At 43.2% G+C, this 12,832-nt stretch overlaps 1 protein-coding gene across 1 annotated transcript in view; it reads right to left on the bottom strand.

Moving 5' to 3' along the window:
• Positions 1-12,513, bottom strand: part of PRMT3 (protein arginine methyltransferase 3) — a 97,735-nt gene extending 85,222 nt beyond the window's left edge. The window contains exons 1-7 of the mRNA XM_015417872.1: positions 12,454-12,513; positions 12,256-12,373; positions 8,793-8,875; positions 8,068-8,117; positions 7,625-7,727; positions 3,969-4,122; positions 109-250 (exon numbers count right to left, since the gene is read on the bottom strand). Coding sequence (XP_015273358.1) covers positions 109-250; positions 3,969-4,122; positions 7,625-7,727; positions 8,068-8,117; positions 8,793-8,875; positions 12,256-12,373; positions 12,454-12,481 — 678 coding nt within the window. The 5' untranslated portion in view covers positions 12,482-12,513. The remainder of the gene's footprint in view (positions 1-108; positions 251-3,968; positions 4,123-7,624; positions 7,728-8,067; positions 8,118-8,792; positions 8,876-12,255; positions 12,374-12,453) is intronic.
• Between the last annotated feature and the right edge of the window lie 319 nt (positions 12,514-12,832).

Here is a 12,832-nt window from a genome sequence, read left to right as displayed (position 1 = left end):
AAGTCAGGAGAGGGTTAAAAATGCAGCTATGCTGCAGTATGTTTATAGACCATCAGCCTTGCCTCCATCTTTATGGAGAGGAAGACATGTCTGCGCTCACTTTCTAACCTTTATCATTTCTTCGTGTATCCCGTAGTGTCCATAAGAGCTGAAATAAACATCCTCCTCATTCTCTTGTAGTTCCGCAGTGGCACTGGCTGTTGAATCACCTCTGACTTCTGCATTCATCACAAAATCCTGTGCAAATTGTCTGTAATCAGTTTGAAACATACCCTTGAGACATGTTTACGGGACCATTAAAAAAAAAAACTTCAGGGCAAGGGGGGGGAGAGAGAAAGAAATAGCATGCAGGTTTCAAAGCACTTCATTGTAAGCTGAAGCTCCCTCTGCTGGTTGCTGCACAGAAAGTTGCTGCAGAAGAGTTTGGTATTCTCTGCATATCAGCATCAGTATTTTTCCACATTTAAGAGAATGGTGTGCTACAAAATTCTGATTGCTGTAATCTTGACTTGGCACTTTCTTTCATCAGCCACCTTTGACATATAGGTCTTCCCAGACCAACCCACACAATTTTGATGTTCACAGAACAGAAAATCTTCTGTACCTCCAACAGCAACCTCAAAAAGCATGACTATACTGAAATGACGATGTACATTAGGAAAAAAAGTTTTTAAAAGGTGTTCTTCCAAGACCCCAAAACAGCAGGAAACCCAGGACGACAGATACAGAGTCATCCAAGAAATGCAGCAGACTTGGGCACTCAAACCACTGCCTACCTCCTCTCCCAAGCCTCTTGACTGATTGCTTACATACTGAGCCAGACCCAAAGTCTACCTTCCTAGAGCAGAAGATGACTTGTACTTGCGTGGTCGGGAATGATGATTTTCCCTTCCCATGTGGCAGTTGCCATGGTGGACCACAAAGCTCCAAGAATCCCCTCAGCCCCACAGGGGATTCTTTTTTGGTGAGCACAGTGGGCTGTGGCAGGAAAGATAGAGATTGGGAAAATTTGCTTGCAGTCTTTCAAAACTGGTCCGTAATTAAAATAATTAACAATTAATTTTAAAATAATAGGTTTTCGAGGACAAGGGACTGGTTACAGGAAAGAAAATAATCTGCTTCACAAGTTACTATAAATAAAAATGAAGTTACAATGAATTTCCGTACTCAAAGAGCCACTTAGAGATGTCTTAAATACACAGCACTTTCGCAGCAACCATGCACTGTTACAGTGGCAACAAAAGTGTATAATTCAGTAAGAGACCATTATTTTGGACTGAGCAACACCCATTCTGTGTCATGGATGTTCAGTTTCTTCCCATAATTGTCCATATTATGAAGTTTGGAATTAAATGGCTTGTTGTAGCCAACAAACAGCAAATAGGAATTTCCTGCCTCTGCCATCCCATTGTAGCCTACACTGCCCCTAAAACCCCACAGTGAGGCGTTGTGGCATAGTGGTAGATCATCTGCTTGGCATGCAAAAGGTTCAACCCCTAGATTCTCCAAGTTAGAAGGATCAGGTAGTAGGGGACGTCAAAGACCTTCACCTGAGACATTGGAAAGCCGCTGCCAGTCTGAGTAGGCCATACTGACTCTGATGGTCTGGTTCAATATAAGGCAGCTTTATGTATTCATTACCCTGTACTTGGGTTCAGTGGAGCTCCAAGAACTGTGTTGGGCATGATGCAGTGACTACACTTCCACCAGCAGTTTTACTTTTATTTCAAATAATCTGATGACCCAGCAGTCTCGGGCAACATAAATCACACTAATAATGCCAATTATATCTTTGTATTGAAGCCATTGGAGCCAACATTTTTGCCAAAGCCAGTGTTATACCAAAATTGGAATCAGCTAGCAAAAAAGCTGAGGAAGTGAAAGAAGCACCAGAAGCCATCACTGGCTGAATCTAGAAATCTTGCACATTGGGCCCTTATCTGTGGTGATGATGATGAAGATGAAGGAGGAGGGGGAGGAGATTGGATTTATACCCTGACCTTCACGTGAGTCTCAGAGTGGCTTACAAACTCCTTTCCCTTCCCCTCCCCACAACAGACACCCTGTGAGGTAGGTGGGGCTGAGAGAGCTCTTGACACAAACTGCTCTTTTTCAAGGACAGCTGTGCCAGAGCTTGTGACTGACCCAAGGTCACATCAGCAGGTGCAAGTGGAGGAGTGGGGAATCAAACCCGGTTCTCCCAGATTAGAGTCTGCGCACTTAACCACTACACCAAACTGGACCTCTTAACGGTCTTTCTAATAAATACATGTATTTATGTATAAGTTTACACTAGGTTTTTAATATTGGCCCTTTATCAGACGAATCCAGAAATCTCTCAAAAGGAGGCACCAGCATACAATCAAAGAAGCTAGGAGCCAATGTTTCAATTGCACCAGATCCACAATGACACTTTTTTTTTTTTACTCCCAATGTCCTGCTGGTGGAAAGCAATTGTTGACTACAACCCAGTAACTTTGCATAATATGCTCTGTCTCCAACTTTCAAGTTTATAAAATGTTGGGAGGGGGAGACTGTGCTGACAATAATTTGATGGAACAAATTCTAGCCTATTTTTATCCTGCCTTCTTATAAGATCTCAGAATGGGTTGATTCTCCTGTCCTCATTTTATCTGCACAACAGACCTCTAAGAGAAGTTAGGCTGATACTGGCTCAGGCCACACAACGATCTTCATGGATACATGGGTGGTTTAAACCAGGTCTATCAGATCCTAGTCAGACATTCTAATCACTACTCCACTCTGGCTCTCAATAGGAAAGAGGGTTATACCCCAAAACAGAGAGCATCTTGCCAAACACACATTTATGGTTCTAAGCTATCTGATAACATGGTGAACTATTCTACACAACCATGAAGGCGGCAAAATGTGCCACATAATAAAATGAGCACCGTGGTCCTGTTCCCATTAAGGTTTTTTTTAAATTGTTTTCTATATAGGATAGTACATTTAATACCAAACCGTCTCCATGTGCAATGGTTCAGTTCATATAAACAAGGAGCCAACATTTCCCTTCCTGTACTGAGCATACACCTCTCCCTTCCCCCCAGCACCTCAAGTAAGGTGAAACATAAAGACAAACAGAAATGCAATTCCCACTTGTGTGAGTCTTCTTCCCTTATGTGGTGAATGGTACATGACTTTGTGTATTTGTAACACCCTCATAAGCTACTCCAGGTGCATGGTGGAAGGCAGAAGTGCCCACCCATTCATTCCCTATTAACAGAGAATCAGAGGCCAAATAGGCTTAACACATCCATGGCTGCAGACTGAGCCAGGTCCTTTCACACTTGCTGCTTTTAGTAAACTTATTGGGGTTTGTACTTATGGTCAACCCAATCAACTAGATTTTGTTCACTTTCATTTGGCTGACATAGATAAAAATATAAATGTATTTGGTTCATAGGAATTTTTTTTTGCTAAGATTGTATCCAATACTAGGACTTCCACTGGTGAAGGAAGGAAGGGATGCTTTTGGCCAGTTTCTCTCTCCCATGCTGGCCCCCCATACCATGCCCTGCAATGTTCTGGAGATCCTATGAAGCCCAGGAGCAATATATGTTAGGCTGCAGCAAAAGAGTAAAGGCAGGGAAATTTCACTGCATGGCTAGAGTTCCATTCATTGGATATGATCCATTCTTGTATAGTACTGCAAGAAAACCTGTTTCACAACTGAAATGTTGCGGTTAGGAAAAACCGTACAGCAACTCCTGTAACAGTCAAACAGGGGGGGAAGTGATCTATCAAAAGATCTTATTAAAACTGGGTGGAACAAAACAGCTGGTATTTGACACCTGTAAACATCTTACCACTGCATTCAATTTACCGGAACTGATCACATGGTCAGGCTTCTAGTGACCATTAATAGTATATAAAGCCTATTTTAGTCTGATGTATCCAAGAGCTGCCAATCAAGTTTCTACATAAATGTTTGGTTGAAACCGTACTTCATTTTATGAAGATCTTCTTGGGCTCTGGCCAATGCAGCTTCTGCCAACTCTGCTCTGTGCTCTGCACATTTCAAGCGCTCCAGGAGAGATGAAGCCTCTGTTACACCATTGGAACAAGAGGTACTGGCAGAGTCAACAATACCATCTATATCTGAGAGGAAAAAAGCATAAAAGAATTCACTGCATATTAACTGTACACTAGCATGCAAGGGGACAAAGGCTGGAGTGTTCAGGGAGTTGCTGAGCTATTGATGGGCAACCTCACCACAAAAATGCCATTGTCAAGCTTTGCAAGCTTTACAGAGGTAAACGCTACCTTATAGTTCCCTCCAGGCTGAACAAGGTAAACATTACTGATTATGCAGGGGTGATGTTTTAATTTTATTGTAGGCATGCCCTTAGTATTATTTCATATATACACAACAAAATATAACTTATTTTGCAATTCATACTTTTTGCTTGCCTTTCTAGGTCTTAGTATTGCTTATTTGACCTACTAACATGAAAATAGCTACTAAAATGGTGGGCATGTGGCCATATCATGGGGCTGTTGCTAAGCAGGCGAGCAAGAACTGACTGCTGATCATGTCTATTCTTTGCTCTACTTCCATGTCCATTATGTTTAGCAGACAGTGTCTTTAGGTTACTAGGCAGACACTGATGGGACCTTAAAGAAGGGGGGAATATAGATATTTCCTTAGCGTGCACACAGCACCAAGGGGCATTTCAGGAATTTCCATCTAGAAAAATTATTTCAGACTAGGAATAAGGCCCATTGTGGAAATAAATACAATGAGCTCTAGAAAGAGGCGGGGGGGGGGGTGCCTCGGCCTTGGGCACTCAATGTCAATCTGCTATGACGACCTCAGCAGGGTATAATAACAGAGTCCACTGTTTTCTCCAGTTGAACTGATCTCTGCCACCTGAAGAGCAGTTGTAATTCTGAGTGATCGCCAGTACTCACTTGGAAATTGGCAACAATGGATCCTCAGGAGGAAATGGCTGGTTTGGAGGATGGAGTCTATGGCATTGTACCTGTCTGAGATCCCACCCTTCCTCATACCCCACCGTCGCCAGGCTCCACCCCTCATATCTCCAGGAATTTCCCAACCTGGAGTTGACAACCTTATCTCCTTCCCAGCCAGCCATCAACCTACCTTTATCTGCCCCTCTGGTATCAGCTTTCCATCTCCTCCCCCCTCCCTGCAGCCTCTACCTAGGAAGAGTACAGTCTTTCTCCTCAGTGGGGACCAAAGCAGCTCACATCATTCTCCTCTCTCCCTTTTGATCTGCACAACCACCCTGTGAGGTAGGTTAGGCTGAAAGTCTGTGACTGGTCCAAAATCACCCAGCCAGCTTCCACAGCAAGAACCTGGGTCTGGCAGACCCTGCTCTGAAGCACTAACTGCTATGCCACACTGGCTGTGGTACTGTCTGGTATCACAACTGAACTCTAAACAACAGATCTCTCTCTCCCCATGGATGAAATAACTGCTCCGGAGGGTGGACTCTATGGCATTCGATTCAGCTGATGCCTCTCCCCTCCCCAAACTCTGGCTTTCGTAGACTCCACCACAAAATCTCCAGGAATTTCCCAACCTGGAGCTGCCAACCCTAGTCAGGACTGGTCCCAATTAGTTCCCCACAAAGGTCAAAGTAGGCCTGGAAAGGGGCTCCTCCCCCTGCCTTTTTACTGACAGAACCATGCTTCGTTGCCTAGCAACAGCCGCTGAGGAGAAAGTGAGCCACACAGCAGGAGGAGAAGTGAATGGTTTGGTGGCTCCTGGCCCACCTCAGTAGCGAGCCATCCAGGAAGGAGCCAAGCAGCAGTAGAAGTGTCTTTGTAAGGAGAGACAGCTGTTTTGGCAGTTTATTCTGACAGGTAAGTGGCCAAGCCGGCAGTGAGCGGGGGAGAGGAGCGGATCCAACACCCAGCCAATGGCGCACAAGTAGTCTTGAGTGGCAGATGATAGGCCAATGGTTGATGGAGCGCACAGCACAGCCAATGGGAGAGCCAGAAAGTGCCAATACGTTGAGCTTATATATATATAGGATTCCAAAATACTATCTCTTCACACCCCACCAGAAATACCTTTACCAACTAAGTAGTCAGGAGAAGAAGGGGAATAGACAAGTTCATAAGCAGATAGGTAGCTGGTTAGGTTAGGTGGGTTGTTTCTTTAGTAGTCACATCTAGCTGTTTATTCATCAACTTTAAAACTCATTTTCCAAAAGTCACTAGATCCCAGTACCTTTCTTTTAAAATGAGTTCAGCCTATCAACTGTTTCCAGAAATGGAAAATGAGCATACAGAATAATAGTTATTGTAAATCAGATGCTGGGCTATACAGAAAGGCTTAGCAAGCATATGAAAAGATTAACATACAAATAACACACATCTGATAGTCAGGGGAACACTGCAAGGCATCACAGACCGATTAGCAGACATATAATGGAAGATGCCCCATTTTTGTTTTGTATATAAAACAGGCAGGGACCCACAAGAAACTTGCCGGGAGAGGGCATTTCCTCCCCTCTCCCCCGACTTCTCTGCCTCTCACCCCATCTCTTACTCTCCTCCATGCCTGTCACTCTTTCTGCCCCCAACCCCGTCACTCTCCATTTCTCTTTCTGCCGCCCATCCCAGAACTCTTACTTTTTCTGTCTCTCCCCTCCCCCCCACCAAGACTTCCGCTTCATAGCCAATCTCAGTGGTTCTTCCAGAGCTGCTCCAGGTGAGCCAGCAGTCTTCCCTTCCCCATAGCTGCTCTCGACGGCTCACCTAGAGCTGCTCTGTCTGGCCCACTGAGGCTTCCCTCCCCCCCTCACCATTTTTGATGGCCTACCCAGAGCAACTCCTGGTGGGCCTACTGAGGCTCCCCCCCACTCTCTGGCTTACCTGGAACAGCTCCAGGAAGGACTGCTGGGGCTCCCCACCCAGCTTTCGGCAGATCGCCTGGCACAGTTCCAGACAGGTTGAACCGGCAGCAGTTCCCAGGCTCTGCCGCCACCACTAGGACTGTTAAAGGTTGGCCGTGGTGGAGGAAAGTGCCATCAGGTCACAGCTGACTTATGGCAACCCTGTAGGGTTTTCAAGGCAAGAGATGCTCAGAAGTGGTTTGCCATTACCTGCCTCTGTGTTATAACCCTTGTATCCCTTGGAGGTCTCCCATCCAAATATTAGCCAGGGCCGACCCTGCTTAGCTTCCGAGATCTGATGAGATTGGGCTAGCCTGGGCTATCTAGGGCAAGGCTATTAAAGGTTAGGGCGACACTTTTTTATTTAGATGAGAGTTTAAACATCCCAGTGTTGGGGTTTTTTTTTAAATGTTCAGATTTTCCTGCAAACCTAAGTGGTTCCCCAAGTTTGCTGAATCATCTGTTTAGGGCAAGTGTGGCCCCAATTGGTCGATATAATTATCCACAGATAGGGTGCACACTTGGGAATTAGATATATAGCTTCTTTTATGAAGTAGCAACTTAATAAGCTAGATGTTCAAGGCCTTTTATGTTTATTTGTAGATGCAAGGATTTGGGGGGGGGGGTGATTCTGTATCCTGGAAGAAGCCAGCCCTTTAAACCACATCAGTGTGGAAACATGGTTATTTCTTTCCTAAAGGCTGCACTCAAATTCAAGTTAGAACAAACCCTACCATATTGGAGTAAAATATCATCTTCCAAAACAGGCTTCAAGTACTTCTCTTCCTCCCAGGGAACTGGTGCACTGATTGAAATGAGACACTCTACAGTTGGTTTCTGGAAAATTAATGGAAAAGATATAGGAAATTTTTAAAGTTATATAACGTGTTTAAAAGTTCCAGTTCCTTACCATATGGAATATCCTATTCAGTATGTTACTGAAGGATAAGTTCTTCAAACCGCAATAATCAGTAGTCTCTAGAAAGTCACTTTGGATACAGCTTTTAAAATAAAGTGTGTGTTTATTCTGTAAGCTGTCTTGTGAACTTTTAGTTAGAGTGTAAAAGTTAAATGCTCCACATAAGTAAAAAAATGCCCCTAGAGAATGCAACAGATTATTATTCAATTGTATTATAATGTCAGTCTTGTTCTACTCATGGAACAACAAGTAACTTACTTCCATCCTAATGAAGTTTACTAGCTTGATATATCCATAAAAATCAAGTCCTGAAAGAGAAAAAAAAATTCCAGCTTGAGAAACAGAGTTACTTAGATAAAAATCATGACAAATTTGGCTATCTGACCATTTTTCACTTAATTGCTTTTATTCTCTATCAGTTCTACTAACTTAATTTCAGTGTCACTTTCAGCCTAACACTACAGTGCACCAAATGCAGGTAAGTCTATGGAAATCAATGGACTTAGGTGGAGACTACACATATGTACACACATCCCTTTGCGTGCATGAACACCTGTGTATACCTTAGACAATACATTCATAGTCAGATATATCGTTTTAACAAATGTGAACAGTCTGAAAACCTCACTTTTAGCATGTTTACCTACACTTTGTGCTGAAGCTGCCTGCCCCACTCTATATAAAAAAGTAGAAAAATATACCAGCCCATATGTAAACTTAGGTCTTTCCCATAATGGAATTATCTTGCATTTCATCCTTTATCCTCAATGTACAGAATGATTTCAGCTATAGTCAAATACCAACAAGTAAGCCACCATATTGACTCTGCAACTGTGTTTCATGCAACAGGCTTAAGGTGTATAACAGAGTACCATGAAAAAGGAAATGTGATCTTGTCATTTTTGACACAAAAGATCTGTAAAGAGCTTGAAATGAAGAAAACTATAAAGCAAAAGTATATAAAATGCAGAAAATAAACTTACTATGTTTATGAACCACCATCTCAATACTGAATCTGTGATCCAATGAACAGTGGTCAAAGACATCTTCAGGTGAACTGAAAAACCTAGGAAAACACAGTAGGAGAACCTATTTTTGTATTCTGAAAGGAGCAGAAAGATAACATTAAAAATTATCTAACAATCTGTTACAAAACCAAGAATCACAATGACCGACCATTTAAAACTGTGTTGCATCGAGGGAATTACATCCTTAGCACATAGAAATTCTAAGACTGGTTTCCATATTTTGTCATATTCAAATAAAGGAACTACCATACATTAAGTCCCAAAAAAACAGATTATGCATAATCTTACCCACCAAAAATTGTTCCCAGATTTTCTGGTACCATTTTTTGAGCAAGGGTCCCATAAGGAATTTCCAATTCCTGGCAATGGAAGCAACCAATGTAGAAACAAGAAATTTGGTATTTTTATCCAACAAAGAGTTGGCCCAAAAATCCCAAAACAAAAATTCTGGAGAATAAGGCAATGAAAGACCCACCATGTTGGATATCTCTTTATGAACCACCTTTCAAAAGTCCTGGACCAGATGGGATTCCCACCACATATGTAAAACAGTACCTTCTTGCTTACAGGATCTCCAACATGGTGGGCTCAAAGACATGTTCATCCGGTTTAATTTGTGTGGTGTTTAGGCTTACCAAATGCCGGCGGGGGGATCTGCAGCTCTTTACAGGATCCCTGCCGCGGGGGACGGCGATACGCGGTGCACCCGCCGTCGCCAGGATATGACGCTACACGTCGCTCTGGCAACGGGACTCCAAACAGCCCCACTGCCAGAGCGATGCGTAGCGTCACATCCTGGCGACGGCGGGTGCACCGCGTATCGCCGTCCCCCGCGGCAGGGATCCTGTAAAGAGCTGCAGATTCCCCGCCGGCATTTGGTAAGCCTAGTAGTGTTCAATACCGATTAGATAGCAACTTGTAAAATTGGAGTTTAATATTCCAACAGCAGGATTTGTTGGAAGGGGAATTCCAAAACTGTTTCCAATCAGATTCCGAAAAGGCCAGCTTCAGAGAATTAGACCCTTTTTTTTGTATGGTAAAGGGTCTTTATATATTCCTGTTAGTAATAATTTATAAAGGGCAAAAATCATACCTTGTTTACAATCATTCCCATTCCAAATTAAGTCCTCAAATGGGGTTAGTGGTTGGAGCAAATCCTTGGACCTGATCAGATTAGTGATCAGATTTTTCAACTGAAAATATCAACTCCAAGATATCTTAATTCCAAATCTTTCCTCCACTATGGATTTATATAAAATTTTCCCATCTCTAAATCCAATTAATTATCATCAACAAACCAGAATATTTCCATTCTCTAAATTCACTTAAATCCTTTTCTGGTGGGAACCAGTCTTGATTCATAAAAGTAATTAAAGGAGAAACACCTGGGGCTAAGATTTTCCTATATTTGTCCCAGATTTTAAGCATGTTATCTAGTAGAGGGTTGGAAGAAATCAAAGCAGGTCTACTTTTGGTGGGAGACCAAACGGTTACTGGTAACGAAAACGGTGAGGAGAAAAAACTTTCTACAGAGATCCAGGCTTCCATCAGATTCAATTTTAAAGCCTGAATCAATAGAGCCAGAGAGGAAGCAGCATAGTATAAAGACAGGTTCAGGACATTCAGACCACCTAAATCTGAAAGCTGACATAATGTCTGAAAACCAACTCTAGGTCTAGCAGAAACGTAACGTATGTAGATATACACATAAAAAATATAGGTTTGGACAACAATTAGATAATGACTAAGTACCAAAGCTTTATCAATTCACACAGGAAATGGGCTGGTGTGTGTGTGAAGGGGAAGTACTGACTAGGACTGATTTCACATAAGAGCTGCGCCGTGGTCGCGCCTCCCTTTGCTCCGCTTCTATTGGTCAATTTCCCACTCGAAGCCGCGTGGCCGCATTTTGACCTGCGGCTTTGCTCGATTTTCCCTGCGGTTCCTGTTTTTTGAGGCTCATGAAACCACGGGGAAAACTGAGCAAAGCCACAGGCCAAAGCTCCTCACTCATCCATTTCCATGAACACAGCAAACTACTGGCATCAGATTGAATTTAGCAAAAAGACTGTTTTAAGTTATCTAGCATTTACTCTAGAAAGCAGTGGTGAAGGTTAATGAGATAAACAAGAAGCACAAGAACACATAGTAGAGCACAATGTATGTTGTTTGGAAGGGAAAAATGATTCTCTATGAGATAGTTAAGTGTCTACCTTAGACACTTTAAGTGTAAACCTAAACATGCGAAGGGTAAATGCAAATATGAGAATATTTGCAAATACATGCACTATAAGCTAGGAACCTATGAAGAATCATGAGAACAGACAACAGTTTGGAATTCCCATTTCATTCCTCAAAATTTTACCCTTCAAGATTTTCTAAGTTCTAAGGTTATGAGCCCCTTTCCCACTTTAACTGACACTCAGGTGCCTTCAATATTCAACCCCTTCTGGAGCATTTTCAGTTCCCATCAGGTCACTTTTCCCCCCTATTGGTGAATTTATAATATACTTTCCCACAGACCTGGGAGTTGCCCAAACAGGTAGAGGTTTTTACCTTGGCTGTGGGTGGCCTGGACTGGCTGATTTCAGCATCCACACAGGCACCAGCCAATTTATTATTAACTAGTGTAACAAGACAAGCTGGTGGGGGTAGGCAACAGAAATTTTGAGAGGAAAAGAACAATTCAGAACTCTCACCCATTCAAAATCTGCCCATCCAGAACTGAGTTCCTTCCTCCTTTTCCATAATGCTCAGCAGCTAGCTAGCTAGTTAGCGCTCTCTCACTCTCTCTCACACACACACACTCACACTCTTCTGGTTAATTCATAACATCATTTTTTCCTAAATACCTGGAAAGCCTTCCAAACACATAGATGGATGACCTATTTGTGCCACTTTTGTTATTGTATTGAGGGTTGATTATAGGGTTGCTGCCAACATCCAGGTAGGATCTGGAAACCTCCTGGAGTTAAAACTAATTTCCAGATGAGACAGAGAAAAAATGGCTCTTTTAAAATGTGGACTCTAGGGCATCATGCCCTGCTGAGATGCCTCCTCTCCTCAAACACCATCCTTCCTCCTAAATCTACAGGAATCCCCAAACCCAGAGCTGGCAACTCTAGAGTGATACAAAAAAGGTTGGTGACCATGAAGACCTGGGGAGGGAATGGGAATTGCAACTATTTTTTCCTATGTATCCTGACATTTTACTAGTGCTTCTTTGATACAACTGATTCTTCTACAATGACGAAATTTATTATTCTTAAGCCGTTCTTCGGATATCAGTTGAACTAACGGAGAATAAGCTTTCAATGCAAATAAATAGAAACAGTCAACGGAAGTCTAGTAAGCAGCAGCTCAGGGAAAAAGAGGCTCTCCAAACGTGCAGTGCCCACAAAAGCGACGACGACCAGACCTGTCACAGAAAAGACACCGAGCCTGCAAGGGACCCTCCGTGTCCTCCTCTACTTCCTCCCAGGCATCCTCGCTTCCGCTGTCAGACAAACAAGGCTCAGTCACAGAAGCAGCCTCACCTGGAACAATAAGGGGGGGAAAGAATGAGTATCGTTGGAGCCCCGTAAAACCTTCTCGGAGAGGGAAGAGAATAGCATACCAACAGACACGGCTATCCGCGAGCTCATCACTGCGCCGTCACAACAAGCGTCTCCTACACGTGGACTCTTGAAACCCCTTCCGGCCTAAGGCCATCTACCAATGAAGACCACAACTCCGCCCACTGACCAATAAGATAACAGAACGTCGAAAGAGGCTCACGAAGAGAAAGAAGCACTGTGTACGGGAGCTTAAAAGGGCCAAATTTATGGGAAAGGGAGCGTTATCGAGCGCTAAAAGCTACGAAGAAGACAGAAGTTGAATTGATGCCTCTCTTGGTTGCACTATAGTTGCAGAGCACTATTCTACAGAGCTGTGTGCCTATGCTACAGAGCTGTGTGCCGGGGAAAATGGGCTATTTTATTCTACTGTGCAGACTC

Source organism: Gekko japonicus, unplaced genomic scaffold, assembly GCF_001447785.1.
Source record: "Gekko japonicus isolate JY-2015 unplaced genomic scaffold, Gekko_japonicus_V1.1 scaffold397, whole genome shotgun sequence".
Taxonomy (NCBI): Eukaryota; Metazoa; Chordata; class Lepidosauria; order Squamata; family Gekkonidae; genus Gekko; species Gekko japonicus.
This window is presented reverse-complemented; position numbering and strand designations above follow the sequence as displayed.